Here is a 24882-nt window from a genome sequence, read left to right as displayed (position 1 = left end):
TCACCTGTATAACTATATTGACTTCATAATAAGAGGTTTCTAAAAACAGTCTGTCCCCAAACACAATCTGCTGGGTAGGCTGGAAAACCAGAACAGGGAAGGAAGCAGGGTAATACTTGCTGTCACCCTAGAGATTACCCACACACATCTGTTCCTGTAATAAACACTACAGAATTCCAAGTTGAAATCAATATACAGCATGTTCACTCCTAACTTTCTCGACCATGCATTATCCCAGGCCATCATTCTCTACAACTACACCTACACTTGAAATGATTCTAGCATGTCTAACTCCTGCCTGCCTGGTACTTAACACATACACCCCAAAAGAGAAAGAGGGATTTTCTAAGTGGAAAACAAAATAGATATCTTCAAAAACTACTCCTCTAACAAAAGATCCCTATTCACCCTCAGCCGACATGGAAGGCCACTGATGCCAACCCCAGTCCAGCAGGATTGAGGATGCCCCCTTTCTCAGGCTGGAAGAGCCTCAACTCTAAAAGACAAAACACATTCTTGATTTAGTTACCCAGTAGATTGATTATAAACTCAGCCATCACTCTACTACAAACTTCAGAAATTTAACTTTAAACAATTAACAAATATTCTCTACCCATCAGTCCAACCCACTTTTAACCACTTGATGTGGAGGTTTACTTACTAACATGATTTTTGAAGAGTAACTCACATGTAAAGCTAGACTGTTTTTCCTTTTTCACCAGATAATACTTTCACTCAGATTAAAGTATAAAAGCTAAAAGTAAAATTGGTTACTGTACCAGTATACTGCAAAATAGGAACATAATCACTGTGACAGGTGCTACATACAGCATTTTAATATTTTTAATACTAAGCAAAAAAAAAAAAAAAAAATCTTAGAACTTCTCTAATAACTCCTGAGTTGTTTTATTTTCTCCTTAAATCTTCAAAAGTAGTCTGAAAAACTAACTTTAAAATAAAACTAGAGAGTATTTTTTGAACTGAGAACTAGACCTGATTTAGACAAAGCAGACATAGTTTCACTTTTATTGTTATTCTTTTGAATTTCTTATAAGATCGAGCATGAAAATATATAAGGGCACAATGTTTGTAATGTTATAAACCTTTACTGTACTGACATATACCTTATAACTTTACAATATTTCAAAGTATTTTCACATATATCATCTCCTTAGAGATATAAAAGCACAAAATATTATAAATGCACTGGACTAATCAAGCAGTATGACATCGATTTGCCATAAAATGCAAGTTAATATTTTATCAATAGCCAATATTTAGTATCCTTATAGTCCAAGGTACAACAATAAAGTCTATATATTTGCAAAAATTCAATAATGTTTCTAGCTTTTTTGGTCATGCTTCACTGCATGTTCATAACAGCTTCTCAGTAAATTTCTGTGAGCACGTGGTACTTTTTAAAGATACAAAACGTAAGTCAAACCCAAAGGCTTGTTTCATTTGTAATACACACAAATACATATCTATAGCTCTTTTTTAAAACTTATAAAATGTGAAAGTATTATTCTTAGTAGAAAAAAAGTCTAGACACTCATAATTTTTATCTGCAAAATAAACAATATCCTCTTCTATTATTCTCCAATGAATAACTCTTTCATAAGTGACTCACAGATTAAATGTAGGAATCATACTGTTACATGTGAATATGCATTTAAAATAAAATATGGTGTGGAAGGGCCACTGTTTTCACTGGAAGCTAGGTAGTTTTTCCTTTGAGACAAGATGTTCTCAAATTAAATGGCACATCCTAAATTAACCCCTAATTAGGAATAATATTCTGAAAGTTGGATTATTGAATGTTTTTATATCTAAGAGTTCTGACATACTAGTTTCTAAATAATTTAGATGATACCCATTTCAGTATCTGTCCACTATTTACTGTCTTAATATCTTGTCACAAGTTCTTAATATTATGCACTTAGAAAACAGTCTGGAGACTTTATTTTGTGTGTCAAATTGATGAAGTATTTTTAATTTAATTAATTGTATTCCTATAATTCAGCCCAACATGACAAGCTATTCTCACCTCTAGCCCTACAAAATTGATTACTGAACTCTATGGAGACATTGCTTCAACAAACACCACCTTCAGAGGGTTCATGTAAGAAAGAAATTGAAATATAAAAGAATTGTTTCCTCAAATCCTAAAAATCACTTCTCAAAAACATAAACAAAAATTGGCATATTTTGGGAACCAAAAATCATAACTGTTCTATATTTATTAGGATATGGTATACAACACGTGTTACTAATATTCATATAAACAAAGTCAAGATTGAGCAACTGTGATGTTTCATGTAAACTTCAAAGCAATAAAATCATATTTGTAAAGGCATACTGCTGGTGTGTTTATTTTCCAGAAATGCTCTGCTTAAAATCCTCTGATCAATAAATGGAACAGATGATATATGATGTGATTAAAAATGTGACATAGTAAACATTCTCTGGGGATTAAAGTAAATAGAACTTTTCTTAAAAGCCGAAGAGACACACAAAAGCCTATTAATTTCTTTCTAAATAAAATGAAATTTTTTTTCTATTGATATTTATTGCTTTCACTATATCTGTATGCATATTTTGACCTTTTTACTACAGAGTTTATGATTTTTCCTGATATTTAATAATAATGTTAAAATATTATAAGAAATACCATTATTTTCTCTTAACCAATATTAACACATTAAGTGCTTACTAAAACTGAGTATATGGAATTTCAAATCAGTTCTCAATTTCAAGGTTCAACAACTTAGAGATGCATCAAATTGTAATTCTTTTTAAAAAGATATGTGCCCGGCTGGAGTGGCTCAGTTGGCTGAGCATCTCCTGTGTACTTAAAGGTTGTCTGTTCAATTCTCTGTCAGGGCATATACCTAGGGTTGTGAGTTCGATGTTTTTCTCTCACATCAATGGCTCGCACTCTCTATCCCTCTCCTTGTATTAGGATTTAAATAAATAAATAAATAAATAAATAAATAAATAATAAAAAGATACACTACAACTAAGCAATTTTGTTAATTTTGTAATCCTCATAACACTGAGATATTCATGGTTTTAGGAACCACTGCCTTGTTGCCAGTGCAAGGGGCATGCCTTTTAAAAATAGTTTCCTTTCTTATTTTTAAATTCCTTTCTTATTTATATTCAGAAATAAAGCATCAAATTTATATGAAACAGCCACAGAAGGCAAAATTCTTTTCTTGGACTTTTGCATTAAAAAAAAAAAAAAGTTTAAGCATTTAATACAAAAATTTTTTTTATTATTTCAAGCAAAGCAAATTATTGAAATCATACAGTTGAAAGTCCCACTCTGCTCCACTGAAGTTTCAATATAGGAGTTTATCCGAATGTGCACCAGAAACAGAGGTGCTGCCTGACAAAATGGGGGGTGCGGGTGGGTGCAGAGGGGGAGAGGAAAAGACAGGAGCAAGACTGACAAACGGAGGGTGAGGGGGTTACAGCTCCCCAAGAGCATCCATCTCATCTAAAATAAACATGTTGAGGTATTGTAATGAAAACAATCCAAGTTATTTTCTAATTAAAAATCCAAATTACTTCTAGATTTTCTCAGCTTTAAAAAAACACACACAAAGGAATCCATAAAACAGGCAAAGGTGTGGCAACATAATGAAATTATCCTCTTGGTTTTCTTTAGGTAGACTGTTACCTTCTCAAAATAATTTATTTGACATCCCAAGTACTGCATCAGTATTTGCAGATACATGAAAATAATTATAAAATAATTATTGTGTACAGAATTTGTAAACTCACATCCTAAAAGTGTTACTGAATACATTCATTTACTGGGTCTTGTCTTAAACATTTTATTAAACTTAATATCATCCAGAAAAAAAAAAAAAGGAAAAAAAAACCACAACAAAATGCTTACAACATAAATCACAAACAGATGGCTCAAATTTGAACTGTGACCTCTGTTCTTTCGGATAAACTGGACAGCAGTTTCCGCCTCCTCTCCCTACACTGGTTTGTGGGTTTCTGTGAATTCACGGAATCAGTTCCTCATCCTGGGAAGCTGTATTTCCTGGACTTCCACAGTCTTTGCTATGACTTGCACCTTCTTCCTCTTTTTCGGGAGGAGATGCACTCTCTGTTTTCTCTGTGGGATTACTCGTTGCTTCTTCTGGTTGAGAATTTGAACTTTCAGCATTCCCATCCTCTGCGTCCCCCAGCCTGGCGGCTTCGCTGCTGGGCTCTGTGCAGGGCCCGTCTGTGACTTCCTCAGGCTCTTTAGGGGCCGCTATTTTTTCTTCAGCTGCTTTGCTATTTACAGGAGCTGCTGAGGAGGAAGTTTTGGAGTCTTTAGATTTTTTGTGCATAGAAGTTTGACTGTGAGGACTGGAGGCGGGAGGGGCAGGCATTTTCTGGGCTTTGCCTCCTTCTGCGTCATCTTTCCGAGGGGGTCCCCAGATAAAATTCTCTGAAGGCGTGTAATGTTTCTGGGCGAAACGTAGGAGCTTCCTCCTTTCCCTCCTGTCTTTAATGGTATAAACAAAATACTCCAGCGCGCTCTGTTTAATATTGGGAATGGTATTTTCCACAAGAGCTTCGTGAAGAATAAATTTTACAAGAGGAGGTTTAAAACTTTCATATCCAAGCTCGCCAAGGCTTTTAAGAATACGGGTGATTCTTAAATAGTTGTGCTGGGACCTAAAAGAGAGGATTGAATAAAATGAGGGGGTGAGGAAATCAGGTGGAGGAATGCAGGGAAATAAAAACTACTGGGAAAATTTTTTTGTTTTGTTTACAGAAATAAGCCTTATAATGACTTGTAGAGACACCAATAAGAAAAACAAATTTGAAGGTATGAAACCCATATAACTCAATGCAATGTCAATCATGTGAAACTCAAACATATAATATACATCCTCCTTATTTCTTAGGTTCTTCAAATTTGAAAAAAAATATTTATATTAAAATTTATTTCCACTGATGTTGAATTGTTGTTTCTTAAATACACTGAGGATAAGTGATCTATTAGAGTATTTATTTGCAACAGCAATGTACTGTACCTGTCACCAGTGCTGAACCTAAACACAATATTAGCTACTAACTGAGTAGTATGATTTGCAGTGTAAACTGATCAGCAAAATCTACCATATTAGCCAACTCATGAGGAAAGATCCAAAAAACACTCTATCCTGCTAGAACAACTCCAACAAAAGATGCAACACTGACTAATTTAACAGAACACGTACAGCTACAAGAAATGATGATGGCTCGCTAAGGCTCGTAGACTCATTTGCTGGACTTCACTGGACTCTTACAACAATCAATTCAGTTGATAAATATGCAAGCCATGTAGAACTCAATAAATAATATGTACTATTTAATAATATTGTTATTATTTAAATATCTGATATTAAAAACTACCATATTTGTATCTACCCCAACTTAGTGACTCAGTTCCATGCTAGGCCTCTCTCTTCTTTATCAAAGAACTTTAAATTTTCCTTCCAATGACACTGATTCCAAAGATGCCCTTCCCCCCAGATAGCACTATCATCATTCTCCTGTCCCTATACTAAGACCATTATCAGATGAAAGCTTCCCAATTCTGTTTTAACACAATTTATAATCTTCCTCCCCCACTTCACTCAGCCCAATAGTTGCCTTATTGCACATGCCTGGCTGCATCCAAAAGGAATCTCCAGCTACATATATTAATCATGTATTGTCATCAACAGCCCAGATATTTGTTTACACAATATTGCAATACAACCATACTGTCACTTACTTTTAACTTCCTGAAACCTATTTTATACCTCAGAAACTTCTTGTTACAAGCATTGCACATGCCTGTCCTGGCTTCCAAGCATGCTTGGAGGATTTCACTTAGGAATAACTAGCAAACTATTTGGGAAGAATGGAAAAGGATGTTAATGAATTATTTGAAGGAAACACGGGAGTGGTTCCATGGTCTCAGAGTTGATAAGAGAGTTTGTTTGGACAAAACAATAGTCTTAAGGATTTGAGCTAACAACACTGGAAAAGATAAATTGAGCAGTTCTCATTGTCACCATCCTTATGGTTGTTTACCAAAAAAGTATTATCTTAACATTCAACTCTTTGAAGGCAAAAGGTAAAGCATGTTTCAGCCTTACGAATCTGTACTTTTTAATAGGAAGTAAGGGTATTTAGGGACAATATAAATTTGGGTGAAGTTAGGATAAAGTCCCATTAGTGGCACAATTGACTTAGTTGTTAGGCTAATATAGATTCTGTATAATCTAAAAACTTAGTGACAAAACTCTTGAGCAACATCTGCCTCATATGTCTACAATAAAGAGAAGTATGGGAAAGTGAAAGAATATTTTTTAAAATCCTAATGAGTTATATGACACAACAAAATTTACTATATTTACAAATAGCTCAATTTCATATATCCGGTCCAAGATGAATGGCTAAAATAAATTTTCCGTATACATTTATAGCTACACACTCTCCAATTAAAAATATTTATGTAACAGTAGAAAAGTACAAAAACTTAGGTTGAAGAGAATAAAGCTCAGGATGATGGGACAAAATTATATAAGAAAGAAATGAGGTGTTTCAATATGATTTGAAATAAATGTCACAAAGACAAAATGGAAGAAAGAAAAGTAGCTAAAATCCTAATACTGTGAGAGTCTTTGGGGTTATACAGCTGATAAACAAGAGAGGCCGGACTTCTAGACAGAGGTAAGGACTTCTTCAGGAAGACCAAGCAGGTGAAGAGAGAATGCATAAAAGGCAAGAATTAGGAAACAGAAAATGGAAGTTAAAGGAGATTCCAGAGTCTAAAATATGACTCAGTCATCTAAGGTGATTACAAATAAAATTGGAAATACATCTTAGTGATCGGTTTATATATCTGCACTGTCATGTTTGAAAATATTTCACCTCTTCTAGCCATGGCCACTTGTTCACTGAACATTATTTCATTTCACCTCATTCAATATTTTTGTCAGCTGGGCTCCTATAAATAAATATTGAGTTCCCTGTCTACTCTAAAAAGCTCAAGATGTCATATAGGTTAAAACACAAATAAGTTATGGCATTTAAAGATAAATCAGAAAAGAAACCAACTGAAGGGAAAAAAATGACATAGAAGTCTTCCTAGAGTCCCTTGTAATTTGTTCAAATCTAGTCAATATAAATTTTTGCAACTAAACCTCAAAGGAAAGTTGTTTTCTGGAAGATTTTAAGGCAATTCACTCACAGCTAGAAAAGCTCTATGCAATCGCCAGGGAAAAGAAAAAGAGACAATGGGTGGTGGAAAGTAAGCAAGCTGCATGGAGGAATGGGGCAAGGGGTGGGGGGGAAGGGGAGCACATGGCAGCCAGTTCAGGCTCCCCTCCCCTGACTCACCCCAAGAAATCATTTAACTAAAACCTTCAGAAGGGCTCTGTTTCCAGCTATCAATTAGAGGTCTGACAATATAACCCAGGAGGATTTAAGCTGACAAACATATGTTGTTCATCGTTTATTCATTCAACAAACATTTGCTAAGCAAGATTGCTATTCCAACCAAAAACAAATTGGAGGCAGAGATTCTCTAAAACGATAAACACGAGTGCATGAAAGATGAAGATACTACCCGTCCTCTCCGAAGATTTACTTCCGCCATTCTTCCTGTCAAAAGGCTACATGCATGCAGCTTTCTTTGACAGTATTACATAAGAGCTTAGAAACTCTGTCTAGAGATAGCTACCAGCATTGCTTAGGCAGAGACTTACATACTTCTGCTTAAATGTCCTAAGTCAAATTTAACTTCAGTTATAAGTGAATGGATCTTCTAATCAGGATCATAAAGCTTTGTGCCCTTCAGTATTTTAGTGCAAGTCACCATTTTAATAGTGTTGATTATAACTGAAAACAGTAAAAGAGCCCTGGTTGGGTAGTTTAGTTGGTTAGAGTGCTGTTCCAATACTCCAAGGTTCAATCCCCAGTCAAGGCACATATAAGAATCAAACAATTAATGTATAAATAAGTGAAATAATAAATTGATGTCTCTCTCTCTCTCTCTTTCCCTCTTTCCTTCTCTTCCTATTTCTCTAAAACAAATAAATAAATAAAGTAAAAGAAAGGCTTAAACATTAATAGTTATTTTAGTAAAATGAGATGAACGTTCTAGAAAGATACAATAATTTTAGTTAGTTAATTATTGCACAAAATTCTGATTTGTTTTGGACAAAAAATATTTCTTAGGCAGTTTCAATTATTTTTTCTCTGGGTACCTATCCAGATCAGTTAATTATAATATGCTAAACAAATGCTTTCAAGCTGTTGGTTTTATAGTCTAGCACTCATAAGCCACCCTATAATTAAAAAGGAAAAAATTTTAAATATAATAAAAAAGGAAAAATTTTACATTTTATTTGCATGTAAAAAAATATTAAGCAAAATAAACTTTAGGTAAAAGTATTAATGCAAGTTACAAATATCTAAGCAAAAGAATATAGCAAATCAATTCCAAATAAACTGTTAAAAATTTCCTTCAAAGGGTTTGAAATTCAGGAACCCAAAGTGGCCTTTGGTTTTTTACCTAAACAGAAAAGACTTTAATTTTCCTCTGTGATTTTTTTTTTTTTTTTTTTTTTTTTTTTGCATATAGGACTATCTCAGTCTTATAAAACGATTTTTGTGTCATAGGCCTACTTCATGGATTAAATCCAAGAAGGCACTAAGCTTGAGGAACAGACTGTGCCCCGTGAAGCACACAGCCTTGTAGAGGGGATTCAGAAAACTATACAAACAGTAGCCATAAATGACAAGAAATCAGTGACAAAAAGGGAAGGAGGCCACTGGCTGTGGGCAGTGGAGCCATTTCAGGAATAAACATCTCTGATGCTGAACAGCCATATTTCTACTTGGAATTTTGTTGTTTTGTTTTGTTATAGAATATAGAACAGGGAGTAAAATGCATTTCAGACCAGCTTTTGAATTCAAACATCTGCTCGTTGTTCCTCTGGGAATTCCTGGGTTCCACGGAGAATTCCAACCCAGGGAAGGAAAGCAGCGTGCTGGCCCTCATGTTCAGCAGGGCCTTCACTTACTCATTCAGGTGCTGGAACCTTTCCTGCCAGTTAACAGCCCGAGCAACATTCCCCGTTTTATCAATCAGCTTTATTCCAAAAAATTCCAACATCATTTTATAAGCCAGGAGAAATCTTCTAATTGCTTCTTTTGTTTTTTTGAATTCCTAATGAAAAGAAAAAGTCAGCTGAAATGATTCAGTAATTACCAGGTCAATAAAGAAGCAATATTACTTGGCCATCTCATGTAAAATAAAATGATCTTGCATTACCTCAATTTCATATGTAGTTAGTTCTTTAGCATAAAAGTTCAAGCCTTGTTCTCTCAGGGGGAAAAGCCTATTTTTCAGAAAAATAATGTTTGTATATTAATGTTATCCGAAAAACATGCAATGGTTAAATAGGGCTTGGCTCAAGACAGAGGAGATGAAACTGACCATTGGATGTAAGTGTGGTTGTGCTCCAGCTTCTCATAATCTCCTTTCCACTTACTGAGAACCTCTTCAATGTACACACCTGAACAGTAAATGCAGAAAATGAACCAGACACTGTAAACACTGGTGAAGGCATTTTAAAGTTTAATCACTTAAGCTTTATATTAGACATTTTTAAATATTAATAACAGCCCACAAGAATATAGCTTTTAAAAAATGAATTCCCTATGCCATACACTGAGTTACATAATGGGCCTAATTTTTAAAAAAAGTGGTACCTCAAATTGCAGGAAGTTCTATTGAACAGCATTACTCTACAGAAGAGTTGGCAAACTATGGTCTGACATCTGTTTTTGTAAACAGTTTTATTGGAACACAGCCATGCACAAATGAATAACATTCATTTATGTATTTTACACCAGAACAATGGAGTTTAATAGTCGCAACAGAGACCATATGGCCCAAAAAGCTGAAAATATTTACTATCTGGCCCTGTACAGAAAATATTTACCAATCCCTGCCCTAAAGGGTCATATAGGTCTTTAAATATTAGATAGGATCAAATTGAGATGAATGCCAGGGGAAAAGAAAGAAAAAAAAGGAGGAAGAGAAAGAGATGGAGAGAAGCAAAGAAAAGGAGAAATAAAAAATGAAAGAAAGCCCTGGTGTGGCTGAGTTGGTTGGAGCATCGTCACCTACACTAAAAGGTCACAGGTTCAATTTCGAATCAGGGCAGATAATCAGGTTTATGGGGTGCAACTGATCAATCTTTCTCACATCGATGTTTCTCTCTCCCTCTCTCTTCTCTAAAATCAATAAAAACATATTAAAAGAAAAAGGTGTTGAGCTATGGCCAGTATATCTAAGTGGTTAGAGTACTGGTCTGCCCTCTGGGTTGCAGGTTCAATCCCCAGCCCTGGTGGAGGTGCTTGCTGGAGCCAACCAATCCATGTCTCTCTGCGTCTCTGTGTCTCTGTGTCTGTCTGTCTCTCTCTCTCTCTCTCTCTCTTCCTTCCCTTCCTCCCTCCCTCCCTTCTCCCTTCCACCTTCTCTGAAAATAAATGGAAAAACTCTCCTCTGGTGAGGATTAACAAAATAATTGAAAGATAAAAGAAAAAGGTGTTGAGTGCCTACCATATGTTGGGCCCGTATTATATCTAGTATACTTCATCTACCTTAATCTTTGCAAAACTCTCCCAAATCAGTATTATCATCTCCATTTTACTAATGAGGAAAGTGTGTGATTTACTCAAAGTCACACACTAATAAAAGAATAAATGTAGAAATAGAACACAGGTCTTTCTTGTTTCAAAAAGTAAGTCTTCTTTGTCACATTCTATAGTTCCCCATAGGAACTTAAATAACAAATTAGAACAAAATCTTCCTGATTAAATCTCTCAAGGCCCTTTCAGTAGACTAATTGGCCATTTAGTCAATTTTATAGAAAAATTAACAATGTAATATTTTCTAAACATAACTTATTTTTGTTTCCTCTAGAAATCATTAGTTTTTAGTAGAGGGCCACTCTCAAAAGGTTTGGTAAAATGTTCCTTTTGAATCATACTATTGGCTTTATCGTGTTGAAACCATCTACTTCCATAGCTTCCCATTTGTTTTCCCTTCTAACTGCCCCTCCTCCCTTTTAATAAGTAAAATACATTCTTGCAGGCTTATGCTTACTGTCAAGAGTGTATGTAATCACTTTTCAATTGTGTGTGTGTGTGTGTGTGTGTGTGTGTGTGTGTACACATACTAAGAGAGGAAAGTATGTGAGTCGAGATAATTTATATAACAAAATAGAATAACATTTTATGTGACCTTAGCTAAAACTTCTGACCCCAACCTATCTTATAAGATTTCAAAATACATTTTTTGATAAAAATTACAGAAAATAAGTGCATTACTTATTGTTTTGATTACAATCTCCAAAATAAATTTATTAGAAATATTAAAATAATTCAGTTAAATACTGTAATATTTCTGTATTCAATATTTTTTTGTTTTGTTTTATTTAATCCTCACTCAAGGATATGCTTAGGGAGAGTAAGAGAGAGAAAGAGAGAGAGAGTGTGAGAGAGAAACATCCATCAGTTGTAAGTGCCCTGATGGGAACAAACCTGCAACCCAGGTATGTATTCTGACTAGAATTGGAACCAGCAACCTTTCAGTGCATGGGCCGATGTTCAACCAACTGAGCCACTCCAGCCAGGCCTGTGTTCAATGTTTTTAATATTTAATTAAATTCAAGTCAGAGTCAAGTTAATAATTTGTCATTTCATTTCTTCAAAAAATTATCTTGCCCCAACTCCTTAAAACAAACAAACAAACAAAAAAAAAACTAATAGTTTTCCCAGCCAATGTCACCTATGAACCAGGAGGTCACCGTTCCATTCCCAGTCAGGACACATACCCGGGTTGCAGGGATTTGTGCAGGAGGCAATCAATGATTCCCTCTCATCATCGATGTTTCTACCTTTCTCTCTCCCTCTCCCTTCCTCTCTGAAATCAATAAAAATATATATTTTAAAAATACTAATAGATTAATATTATTTCAATTAATAAATAAAGCAGTGTGTTTTTATAATTAGTAAATACAACAAAGCATTTTTATCCAGTTTCTTTCCAAATCAGAGCAGACTTTTGAGACACCAGAAAATTAATTAAAGTGATTCTGGCCTTTCAGCAATTCTTAGTCCTAACACCCAACTGGTGTGTTCCTCAGTGCACAGTACAGGGAGTTCCTCCTCCAAACACTCCCCCCAGGCTCAAGATATCCTTCCTCCAGTTAGTTCACCAAAGGAGACAAGGCTCTCCACTGGGAAGTTTTACAATCCATGATCTTCATTCCTGACTCACATTGATGTGGTTTTGGCTCAGTTTTCACTGAGAACAAAGGGCAAGAGCCAGAGTCATTTGGTCTCTTCACAGAGATAAGGGCTCAAAGAAGAGAAGCCAGCTTTGCTGGTTTGAGCTGAATAAAATTAGGAGCCCACCATGAATCATAGCATGGTGCCTCGTGAAATATGCATATTACCATTGTGGCTGCATCCTCTTATGAGGATCCCTTTAGAAAAGACCCTATGAGGGCAACTATGGAGTTGTGAAGAAGGAGGCTAGTTTATTTGCAGAGCTGAGTGGAGACCTACTCTTTCCAGGCAGGATACTGGAGCACTGAACTAGCACTGCTATGACTCCGTGACTCCTGAATCTGGAAGTCTACAGGAAAGATCATTCTAATATAAACATTGCTTTTCAATTACGTTCTAAATAATTGCTTTTCAATTACGTTCTAAATTTTCATGTATGGCATAGTGAAAAGAATACTGACCCCTGGAATCCAGACCCAACTCTTACAACTGAGTATGTGGGGACCTGATGTGGCAGGGATCCACCCTTTCCACGTCCCACACGGAAAGAGAGATGAAGGAACTGGTTCTAAGTGGAGGTGGCCAGGGATTGAAAATAATAGAAATAAAGAGAGAAGACACAGAGATAGATTTTAAGCTGGGAGCTGGGAGGAACGCCGATCTCCTCTGCTGGAGAGACAGACGACGAAGACCTGAGCCACACAGCACATCTATTTATTCTCCAATCCACCAAGGGGGTTTCACAGGAAAACAAGGAGCCTTGGAGGGCCCAGGTCCCACCCACTCCTTCCTCCTGGACAAACACAAGCCAGGAACTAAGAACATCTCTGCATTCCCAGGGCAGGAGTGCAACTGACATGACTCCGCCAATATCCCAGGCCCAGTCAGCAACAATCTAAAGAATATCCAGGTGTCTTCCCATTTGGCCCTCTACATGAGTAACTCTTCAATGTACACACCTAGTAAATATTTATTTAAGACCTAATAAATGTATATATAATGGATTTAAGACCTAGTGACCTTACATGTAGAGTGTCATTCAAGATTTAAGACCTAGTCACCTTACATTTAAAATGAGGAAGCTGAATTTAGCTCTAAGGTTCCCTAATCACCTAATTTTCTATGGTTTTAAAAATGTCCTCTCCGTTCCACTCACAATAAAGGCTTCCACTACTTGTCAGATAAAAGCCACTGTAAACAGAAGGTATTGCTAATCCACAGTGATTCCTCTAGAATTTGGAGGTAAGGTATTGCTAATCCACAGTAATTCCTCTAGAATTTGCCAAGTGGATGCTCTCAACTTGAGGGTCTAGGACTTTGGGGACTCAGACTGTACAGTGAAGTGAACCCAGTAATGAACACATGCATTGAGAATGTACTGACCATGGAATAAGCAAAGAATAACTAGGTACACTTATTATTTCGATTTTGCTTCTTACCAAAGTAGCAGATCACTCACCATCTGGCTTAAATGGAATTTTATTCTTATAAAAGCGAAGATTGCTCAAGTCATTTTGATACCGGATATCTTTGACGTTCTGCTAAAGGAAAAAATAAGTCAATCTCCAGCATATGCACATATTTAAAAAAAACACAATGACCCTTCTTAAATGTTTGTTCACTGGCACCACAAAATAAGAAAAACAGAAGGGAAATATTTTACATTCCTTTTAGAAAAAAATTTTCTGGTCTACGGCCATACCACCCTGAACGCGCCCGATCTCGTCTGATCTCGGAAGCTAAGCAGGGTCGGGCCTGGTTAGTACTTGGACGGGAGAAAAAAATTTTCTGTTATCTTACTGGGTACTGGTGTCTGTATTTGTACAAATCCCTTGCAGCGTAAAAACTTCTCTTTGGTTTGGCAGTTGCTTCAGTGGAATCAGCTCCCTAAAATAAAAAGTGAAATTCCATTCACATGTTAAAGCAAGATAACTTGAGAAATTTCCAGAACAAACTCGAAACAAGGACCATCCATAAAGAAAGCCTAAAAAGTGTCAAGCTGTCCAGATAACTGAAAACATTATAAAAGTCCTTTTAATAATACAACATTTGCTGGCATTCTGTCTTTCTGATTTGAACATAATAACATTTGTCCTAAGGTGTTTTACTAAATTAAAACCTTTATTATTCACTAAAAGTATACAGAGGCTAAATGTTATGGATAAATATCCATCAGAATAGAATTCAAAATGAATTTAAGACATATACTTTATCATAGGTTATACAACTACAATAATTCTATAACAAAACTTATTTTAGTATACTGTACATAACACTGAAAAACAAACAAGCCATGTTAAGATAATAAATCAATTCTACATAGAAAATTGGCATTACTTTCGCAATATTTAGCTGCTTTTGGAAATCAAGTAATATTTATGTAAGAAAAAGAGGCTTTTAAAACAAACTAAATAGCTTTCTAAATTCCATCCTTCATAGCACCATAATACATACATAAAATCAACAGTAATGTGTTAATTCAGTGATAATACAATGCAATATAAATTAACAAATTTAAAATATATACACAAAGAAATGAAAAGTTCTCAATGAACTTCAGACTGTAATGACTTACATATAGCAAGTCTGAAGTTAACTCGTGCTATTTATACTTTAAGGAAAATTCCCACCATTAAATAAGTTTTAAAATATAAGATATAGGTCAATGTAATTTATTTACAACCCATGTGTAAGCTAAATGCAGTACTATAATATTTAATAAAGTTCTTCATATCCATATCCCTCAGAAGAACGAGACTGATGACAATGATGAAATAGAAGACAAAGTTCAAATCTCAACATTCATTAACAGCTTTTCCCCCAATCCTTTTCTCATCATCTCCTACCCCCACCTGTGTTGATAGATTGGCTCTGTCAAAGCAATTTTTGCATGTTTTTGACGTGGTGTGATTCTCACTATTACTACAAGTACAGAGGCACTTTACCACCACATTCTCTGATGTTTAACATTAGCTACTCTGCCATGTTACATAAGCAAGGAAAAGCTTAAATTCTGGTTCTTGCCACATGTTTCAAAAGAGCTCTGCCTAGCAAGTTTCTGAATCTATTTAGCCTCAGCTACAACCATATGAATCATCATCCTACATTTGTATAGAAAGCACTTTTCCATTTACAAAGTGCTTACGTGTATTTTATTTCATCTGATTCTTCTAACGCACCTGGCTGGCAGTTGTGTTTCCACCTTAGAAACAAGGTAACCCAGACTTAGAGAAATTGAACAAGACCCAGAGCCTAACGACAGCAAAGGAACTAGATCCCATGCTCTGGGCTCCCAGACTAACTAGTTAGGTACAAATCAATTCCAGCTCCACTAAAAGCGAAAGGTCATTCCAGACACTTTGGTATAATGTGGACAGCCCAAGACTTGGAAGCAGGAGACTGGGGCTGAGTCTCAACTCTGCTACTTATTTGTTAGGCCTTAAGCAAATCACTTAACTGAATCTTAGTTTTATTAGCTGTGAAATGAAGGTAATGACTCATGTCCTACCTAATGCCCAGGATTATCATGAGCACCACTGCCGCCTTCAACTTCTGAACTTACCAGCCTGCCAGCATCCATCCCTGCTCCTCCAACTTCTGCACCTTTTGCACTCTCTATCCCATCCTTTTTCACCTGCTCCAGCAAGGATTTTATTCCTAGTTCCTGTATCATCAAATTTCCCTCTTTTCTGGCTCATTCCCCTCATCAAACATGCTGTAGCATCTCTAACCTTAAATAAACACAACCTTCCTTGCCCCAAATCCTCTTTGATTACCACAGATCCATAGCTCTGCTCACTTTGATAGTAAAACATCATCACAGAGCTGCTCTTTCTCCCTGCCTCCTCCACTTCTCCCAGGACCTACCCCAGCCAGGCTTTCATCCTCATCCAAACAGCACCTGTGAAGGTGGCTAACAAATCCCATCTTACCACATGATTTCTCAGTGCTCAATTCAGGGGACCTCCCCGCAGCAGTGGGAGGTCCCTCCTTCCTGAAACACTGTCAGGTCCCACACCTCTGGAGGAGGTTTTCTTCAGACCAAACTGTTCCCCTCTTTGGCTCCTTTTCATCTTCAAGCGCTCTAAATTGAGCAGTGAAGTATCCAAGGCTTAGTCCTCATTCGCATCACTCCTTGATGACCAGTATCTTCCCATGACTTTAAATACCACCAGTCATATATGCTGGGGACTCCAGGACTGGGGTTTCATTCACCGATATAATTAACTACTCAACTTGGATGTCCCATAGAGTATCGAACTCAAGAGAATTATCGATTTAACCTCTGAAGTTGCTTTCTCCCTAGACTTACCCATCTGAGTTAATGGCACCATCACTTGTCAAGTATTAACTTAGACAAGGAAGTGGCAAAAGTCGTCAGTCTGAAAGATAATTTAAAGGGAGCGCCAGTAGTACTTGCAAATGAATTGACTACCCGTATTTTCCGGTGTATAAGACGACTTTTGAAACAAAAAAGTCAACCGAAAATCAGGGGCAAAAGACCAAAATTGCACAAAAATTACCTGCAGATCTTGACGACAAAGTAAGTCTTTTCATTGAAGTGGGGTTGAAGTTGAAGTCTTATACAGCGAATATAGGCCTAAACCTATGTTTTAGCTGTAAAATTAGGGGGTCGTCTTATACGCTGGAAAATACGGTATGTGGAATAGGGAACAAATGGGGTTGATAGTCAAAAAGCAAAATTAAAAAGGAGATTTTTTTTTTTTTAGAAGTTAGATGGTGATACCAACTTGAAAAATCAACCATTAAAGGAAAAAAGGGAAAGCTGGTGTGGTCTACCATTGACTGGGGTTGCAATTAACTGATTGAAACATTAATTACCAAGTTGGTTTCTATTGATGGACCTGATCTTTGGATTGAATCTCTGCTGGTGTGTTTTGATAACCCAAACTTCTTTAGCCAGTTAATTAATTGGGAGACAAATGGAAGGGGGAAATACAGCTTGTAGTACTTTCCTGGGGTTGAATTCGCAATGCAAAATGACCCAGCAGCAGACCAGAACCAAGGGGCAGAGGGGTAGTTATCAATACAATTCCAACAGGTTAAGATTCTGACATTGGCGATATATGTATATATTTGGGTATGCATTCTTCTCTCTGGATGATCCTCAGCAAGCTGCTTTCTAGACCTGTCTTCTCTAAAATGAGAATGAAAACCAGCAACTCCCACCCTACCCCCAAAATTGCAGTTGATTAAAATAACTTGTTTACCCTAGAGCTTGCACTAAGACTTTTTTTTTCCTCCTGACCTAAACAGATCATCAGCAAGCTGTCTGAGGCCGCCTCAGCTGTAGTACTGAGGGGGCGATTCCTCTACTTGAGCAAAGAACCTGTGGTTCTTCGGGCTCCATTTTTTCACGCTCATTTCCCCATCGCTGATACAGAGGGCCCGATGCAGGGCAAACAGCAAACGCCTCTAGGACGCACACTTCCTCAGAGGTTTGGCTAGACAGTTCCTCCTTTTTAAAGTTTCCTGAATTATTTTCTGTTGCCTCATAGGGTACGAGGGATATTTATCTCTTTGCTCACCTCTCCTCCAAATTGTCTTAGGTAAATGATTTAAGCACAGGTGGATCAACAAGTCCTCTGCGTGAAATAAGATTTGTGCAGAGTGCCCTGACGCCTCCGTGGAAAGGCCTTACTTGTGGGTTTTAACTTGGGATGGGGACCTTCTACAACACTTTCCCTGGCTGTAAACGCCCCGGGGGGGGGGAGAGCGCTCGCTGCCGCCGGATCAGCTGCGGGTCCCACCTTATTCCGGGTAATTTTCACCAATAACACGCACCAGACCGGCTTCCACAAGCCTCTATTTTTAGACAGGGTCCTCCCACCCCACCTTCGCATCCCCCAGTTGCGCTGCAGAGGCAACGAAAACACTCATTCAAGTTGGGTTCTGCCCAGAGGACTTCCCGGCCGTGCCCGCGATCAGGCCCCAGACCGGCAGCGATCGGCGCCCCGGGCCCCGCAGGCCCCCGGTCCCGGGGCGGCGGGGCGGCCGGGAGCACCGAGGGGTCCGGCCGCCAAGGACGGGCAGCCGCCGGCGCCCCTGCCCTCCGCGCGGGCACAGCTCGGCAGCTCGGCGGGCGCTCGCTCCTGTCGCCAGCCGACCAGGTCCTTCCTCCCGGCGCCCGGGGCCAGGGCGCCCGGCCCGGCCCGCAGCCGCCGGGGGCCGCGTACCTGCTCGGCGCCCGCCGCCTCGGCGTCCTGGTCCGGCGCGGGGCTGGCGCGGGGCCGCCCGCCCGCCGGCTCCGGGGGCTGCGCGGGCTGCTCGGGCTCCTGCCCCGGGCCCTCGCCGCTGCCCGGCCCCGGCTCCTCGGGCTCCGACTCCTCGGGCTCCGGCTCCGACTCCGTCTGCCAGGTGGAGTCGCAGTCCTCCACGGTGGTGGGCTCGCGGAAGCTGGCCCCGCCGAGCAGGTTGCCCATTGAAGAGGCGGCGGCGGGCGCGGCGGGCGCGGGGCGCGGGCTGGGCTGCGGCGGCGCTAGGGCCGGGGCGCGGCCGCGGCGAGGGCGCGGGGCGGCATCCTGGGCGGCGGGCGCCGCACTGCCTCGGCGCGGCCGGCGCAGACAGCCACACTCGCGGGGAGGAGCCGGCCGCCCCGGGACCGCCAACGCCAACGCTCGAACCCGCCCATCTGGTTCCTTCTCCTCCCCTTGGGCGGGAGCCGGTGCCCGCCCGGAGCCAGGGCGGCAAACAGCCCGCTCCGGCCTGGGCGCCGCCACCCAGGGCGCCTGGAACCCACCTCACTTCCCCTTCTCCCTCCCGCAGCCGCCCCAGCCTTGTCTTGGTTCGGGCCTTGGAGGTCCCCAGGGGTGGATCGGGGTTGGCATCTTAGCCATCCCCTTCCTCCCTGACCCTTCCTTCTCCTCTCCCACACTCAGCCCCACTCCCACTCCCTGGCCCGGACCCCTGCCCTGGGGTTCTCTCCTGCTGAGCGGAGGAGTGATCTCCCCAGCTCTGGGAGGGAGGGCTGGGGTGGACCTGGTGTCTAGGCGGTGTCACAGTCCTCAGCAAGCCCTGTGTCCACACCCCTTCCCCTTCTCCCTGCTGGTCCAGGAAGAAAGTACATTAGCCGCAGCATAAAAAGACAAAAGCTAATGGTGAACAGGTACCATGTAAACGGAAATCCAAAGCTATGAAGACTGTATTTAGAGCAGATACCTGGAGTCCCTGCGCTCTAAATAAAATCAAAGCTATCTGTCACTTCGCCTAAGGAGCAAAGGTCTGGGGCGGGGGGGGGGGGGGGGGGGGGGGGGGCAACAAGAACTGGACCTTCACCTCAATCTGTGGACATTTTTACTAACATCCTCTCCAAACATGCATTTGAAGTAGCAGAAAAACTCAAAATCCTTGGCCCCTTGGTCCGTTGTGTATGTGAAGGGGAGAGCGGGGACTATAGAAGTTCTCCAGGATAAAATACCGTGGTTGAATACGTGGTCCAGAGGAAAGTGACCACTGTACACTTTGTATTATGACCTTCTAACTAGAAGGAAAGCCTTTCCAAGCAGCTGTATCTGTATGTGCGGAACTTGGTAGGCACTCAGTAAAACATTTGTTGAGTATGGTTAGATATAGGGCAGATATGCAAGATTAAGTAGGCTCACTTGAAATACATAGTTGCTTTTTTGACGTTTCATGATAAAATAGGGAACTGAATCAAGGCCGGCTGGGCTGTTTCTAGGGGAAAGGTTGCTCCCTTCGCAGGTAACTCAGGATTTCCTGTCTTCAGGCATGGCAGCAGGAGATCCCAGCTGTGGCTCTGTCCCTAATCAGCTTCTGACCTGGGACAGGTCACATAGCTACTTTAGACTTACATTTTCTCATCTATAAAACAGAAACAGATTTATCTCTTGTGTCTCTTGCAGCTCTGATTTTGCATGACCCTTGACTTGGAAAAACTCTAAAATTAATAATAACAGACACCACACACACACACACACACACACACACTTTTGGGTCATTGTGGCTTATTGAAAAAGAAATGAGCAACAGTAAAATACATGCATCTAACTGCTCATATCTGGAGAATTGAATTCATCTTCCATTGGCAGAGGCTCAGAGCACGTTGCAGAAGTAAATGCTGCCCTTCGCCGTAAACATTCCAGACACAGCAAGTCTGGGGATTGTTGCTGTGCTAGGTGCCCCATCAGTTGGTTTAGATTTGTGTAGTAGGCAGCCTTATATTCTTTGCCCTTCTCTCATTGAGAGGTAGAGTTGAATTCCCCTCTCCTGAAATCAAGGATGCCCTCAGTGGCTTGCTTTTGAAAATAGAATATGAGGATTTTCAAAAATAGAATGTCTAGAATTTTCAAGGTTAAGCAATAAGGAACCTTGCATCTTCCACTGGGGTTTCTTGAAACATGCTCTCTGTTAGCCCTGAGCTGCCATGTAAGAAGTTCAACTACTTTGAGACTGCCATGCCAGAAAGGCTACTGTGCATGTCTTCTGGTCACTAGTCCCCACTGAACCCTGCCTTCCAATATCCCTGGCTGAATTCTGCTAGCTTTTATTGGATCCTCCAGCCCAGCCCACCCACCAGCTGAATACCACTCAGTGACCACATGGATGTCATGACAAAGGAATTACACAGAGGGCCCTGCTCAAACTCCTGACCCTCAGAATAGTGAAATATGATAAAACTAGAGGCCCGGTGCACAAAATCCATGCACCAAAGGGTCTCTAGGCCAGGCCAGCAATCAGAGCTGATCTGTGGGGAGAACAGTGGGGTAATCAGGGGGGTGGGCCCCCACTAGCACCTGTCTTGGCTGGCCTAGGGCCTGTGGGCTGGAGGCAGCTCCTGCATTGAGCATCTGCCCCCTGGTGATCAGTGCTTGTCATAGCAACCAATTGTTCCACCTTTTAGTCGATTTGCAAATTAGGCTTTTATTATATAGGATGGCTGTTGTTTTATGTCACTAAATTTTACAGTAGTTTCTTAACAAGCAATAGATAGTGGAACAGTGAAAAATATCTGTGTAAGCCTGTATGTGTACATATGTGTAACCACTGTAATCTATATCCTTACCTTTCCACCACCTCTTGGCAAATGTATCAATTTTTCATGAGGCAATAGATTTTTGTGCCAAATTGTGCAACATATTTCCTAAAGAACATAATTTTACATAAAGTAAAATGTAACAACCTTAAGTAATAATTTTAAAAGTAAGTTTACAGCAATAATTGACCACATTGTGTCCAATTTGTTTATTTAATATAGTTAATTTTGGAGTCCTCTCATCTCTAGATTCTGTACACAGGAATTACCTTAAAGTTTTTCATTATCCTTACCTTTGAAAGTACTTAATATTCCTTCATTAACACTAAAGAAGTATATCTTTGCTTTATATAAAAATTCAACACTTAGTGCCAGGCATGTATTAATTTATCAATATACGTTAGCTCTAATTATAATTTATTCAATATGTCTTCAAAAAACATTGAATTGCACAATAAAATACATGTACATGGAACAAGGAGGAACTATCACAATAGTCTGTTTATAAAGTATAACTTCTGAGTCCTTACACCCAAATCTACCCAATGCAATTCAGATGTTATAACCATGCTTCAATGGAACTGTTTTCAACCTTTTCATGCTTCAGTCATGTCCTTGAAGGGTGAGGCCATTGTAAAAAAGGAACTAAACTTTTTGGATGGAACCAAAGACAGATATGGCATATCTTAAATTGTGGTGTTTTTTTTTTATAGTGAATTGTGTTTTAGAGAAGTTCAGGGAGAAAGTTTATCGTTATATAATTTCCTTTGAGAGCCTTTCAAATAAAAGGAAAGGATAGATCAAAGGCCATTTTATTCAAGCTCAGATGTTATATTCTCAGTAGCTCCCAGGAACGTAAGACCTATGGAGGAAAAAAAAAAAGTGTTATAAAAAATATTGCCCTCTTTTATCAAAAGCAGCCCCATTTTTATTATTTTGGGTTATTTTTGTTGTTATTTTTTATAGTTAAGTAAAAGTGTATGGAGTAGATAATGATGTCATCAACAGATTTGAGAAATTTAGAGCTGCCCTGATTGCTTATATTAGATGCCTTCCACTTCCTTCTCTGGTCACTGAAGTATTGGCTAATACCCCAAAACAATAGTGTACTGTGTTGCATGAGCACTAAGAAGCATTGTAATCTAAATTGCATCTTATTTTATTTTATTTTTTTAATATATTTTATTGATTTTTTTACAGAGAGGAAGGGAGAGAGATAGAAAGCTAGAAACATCGATGAGAGAGTAACATCGACCAGCTGCCTCTTGCACACCCCCTACCGGGGATGTGCCCGCAACCAAGGTACATGCTCTTGACCGGAATCGAACTCGGGACCTTTTAGTCCACAGACCGATGCTCTACCACTGAGCCAAACCGGTTTCGGCATAAACTGCATCTTATTTTAGAGACATTAAAATTTAAAAATGTTTTACAATCCACGTAATATTGTGGTTTGCTAAGAGAAAAGTTTAACATTTTTAAAGGACTAATAAATTTGTAAAAAGTAGTTTTCAATTCAAAGGCCAATTCTAAGATTCATATCCAATGGAGTATTTTCACAGCTTAAAGCCCTTTATACTAATCACACTAAAGTTATTAATAAAGCAATAGTGAGTGTTCATAGAATATATTAGTGTATAGTAAGATATCAGTGAAGCAGTTAAAATTAATATGATAATAATTCAGTAATAAATCATCGTTTGCATAACTAAGCAAATAAGTTCAGCCACTAAACTAAAAGTGGAGCTATGTTTAAGTTTTTAAAATAATGACATCTGCTCAATAACAATGTTTGGAGTCCTTAGTTGGACAATGAGGAGTATTTAGACTCATATTTGGGGTTTTATATTCAATTTAAGGTTCTTTTTAGCCACATTTCAATAAAACAAACATTCACATTTAAAAAAGAAAATTAGTATAAACATGATGAAATACAGGAATTTTGACCTCAATCAAGAAAGGAAAAGAAGAAAATTTGCCTATGATCTGCAAAGTTATTGCTTATTTTCCATGAATAAAAATAGATATATATCCCCAAATTTTCTTTTACCGATTATTGCCATTAAGTATTTGTTATTATTTCATATCATTCTTGTTCTTGGCCCTTTAAATTTATCTGATCAATTAAAAGCATTACCATAACTGAATAAGAAATGAATATGTAAACACATTCTGGACTTTTCCTCAGCTCAGAAAGATGCTTAAAATATAACTTATATATTTCATAATATCAAAAGTGATGTTTTAAGCACCTTTAAATCTAGAGCCAAAGAATATGTGATTCTTGTGGATTCCTCCAGGCTTCCTCGGAGTCTCTGCCCTTTTCTTTCACGACTGCTCTTAATCTTGTGAAAAGACTCCCGGAGGCAGGCTATATAAATGGATCTCCTCCAGGCTACTCAGAGCAGGAGCTCCTAGAAGGACACAACAGAACCAGCAGGCATCTGTCACTGAGCCCAGGGACATACCAGAGGGGATGCAGATAAACCCAAGGCAAGCATTGGCTCTTTATCCCAGGACTCAATACACCAAAGGAACCCAGTCTTGCTGCTTCCCAAAGATAAGTGTAAGCCGCTTAAGCCTGAACCAACCCCAGACTCTGATCTAGTCTTCTGTGAGATGGGTGTGCTGTTTGGAGGGTGGAAGGAAGGTGGTTCCTCATAGACTGCCAGCCAGTCCATCAGGAGAGAAGTGAGGCATGTGTGTGTGCAAGGAGAGGCGCTCTTGATCCAGATGGCCATCTCTTCGAAGAGAGGTACCATCCTATTTGGTAACAATTGTTGCTTTCAGTCTTCACAACTTACAACTACCTTTAGAAGAGTGCCTAGATAGTTCTTTGTCTCAGTTTTAAACTTCGTTTTCTAATGCCTGATCATTTATTCTACCCAGTTTCCAAGATAGCCATACTGTGCTTCACTTCCTGATATTTGAGGCAATGTGCAATTCCAGAAACATCTCTATCAAGATCTAGGTTGCTAGAATGTTTTGCTATTAAAAACAACCATGAAAATAATACCAATGAATGGATTTAATAAACAATATACTTACAATAGTTAAAAATGTTATATAGGATATTTTTCTTATAGATATATTAAGTACCTTTGATATTAAAATAAGGGATGCAAAAAAAGATGTGTTTAATAAACACCTTTATAAGTAGTTAGAAACATATGAAAAGTGATATTTTAAATATTTATGAGTTAAAAATAATAATTATGAGACAATGTGCATAGTACTAGGTAATAAAATAGTAATTATGATTATGATCAAATAACTCTAAATTAAAAATCAATTGTAGGTGAAATGACATTCATATTGTTAGTTTAAAATGCAATGTTAGGTGTTCAGTGAGGAGAGATTGTAAAGAGAACCTGTACATATTTGAGGATATGGCCTTGTGGAGAAACACAAGGTTCTATGAATCTGCTTTTACAAGCCTTCCAAACACAAAGACTTATACAGGAATGAAAATCAAAAACATCAACTTATAAGACAGCTTTGAGCCCTAAACTGAC

At 38.9% G+C, this 24882-nt stretch overlaps 1 protein-coding gene across 2 annotated transcripts; it reads right to left on the bottom strand.

The window, feature by feature from the left end:
- Positions 1 to 2564: 2564 nt before the first annotated feature.
- Positions 2565 to 18948, bottom strand: OGFRL1 (opioid growth factor receptor like 1). 2 transcript variants are annotated; one of them, XM_084890407.1, is made up of 7 exons: positions 18552 to 18948; positions 14155 to 14241; positions 13814 to 13895; positions 9491 to 9569; positions 9326 to 9392; positions 9075 to 9220; positions 2565 to 4686 (listed from the first exon to the last, which is right to left on the bottom strand). In XM_084890407.1, exons 1-7 carry the CDS (start codon positions 18795 to 18797, stop codon positions 4023 to 4025), a joined length of 1371 nt encoding a protein of 456 aa, XP_084746533.1. In that variant the 5' UTR covers positions 18798 to 18948; the 3' UTR covers positions 2565 to 4022. The 2 variants fall into 2 exon arrangements, with proteins under 2 accessions (XP_084746533.1, XP_084746534.1); XM_084890408.1 differs by having other exon boundaries at positions 13814 to 13892.
- Between the last annotated feature and the right edge of the window lie 5934 nt (positions 18949 to 24882).

The sequence above is a fragment of the Pipistrellus hanaki genome (assembly GCF_964339955.1).
Source record: "Pipistrellus hanaki genome assembly, chromosome: 7".
In the NCBI taxonomy this organism is placed as follows: Eukaryota; Metazoa; Chordata; class Mammalia; order Chiroptera; family Vespertilionidae; genus Pipistrellus; species Pipistrellus hanaki.
Note: the sequence above shows the minus strand (reverse complement) of the source record. Positions and strands in the feature narration are given on the sequence as shown.

Bases quoted from the DNA above. Each gene is read 5' to 3' on its own strand.
- OGFRL1 (XM_084890407.1), bottom strand. From the start codon at position 18,797: ATGGGCAACCTGCTCGGCGGGGCCAGCTTCCGCGAGCCCACCACCGTG. The intron at 14,242-18,551 runs GTACGCGGCCCC...TTTTTATTTTAG, and splicing joins AGGCGGCGGGCGCCGAGCAG to GGAGCTGATTCCACTGAAGC. The intron at 13,896-14,154 runs GTAAGATAACAG...TTTTTCCTTTAG, and splicing joins AATACAGACACCAGTACCCA to CAGAACGTCAAAGATATCCG.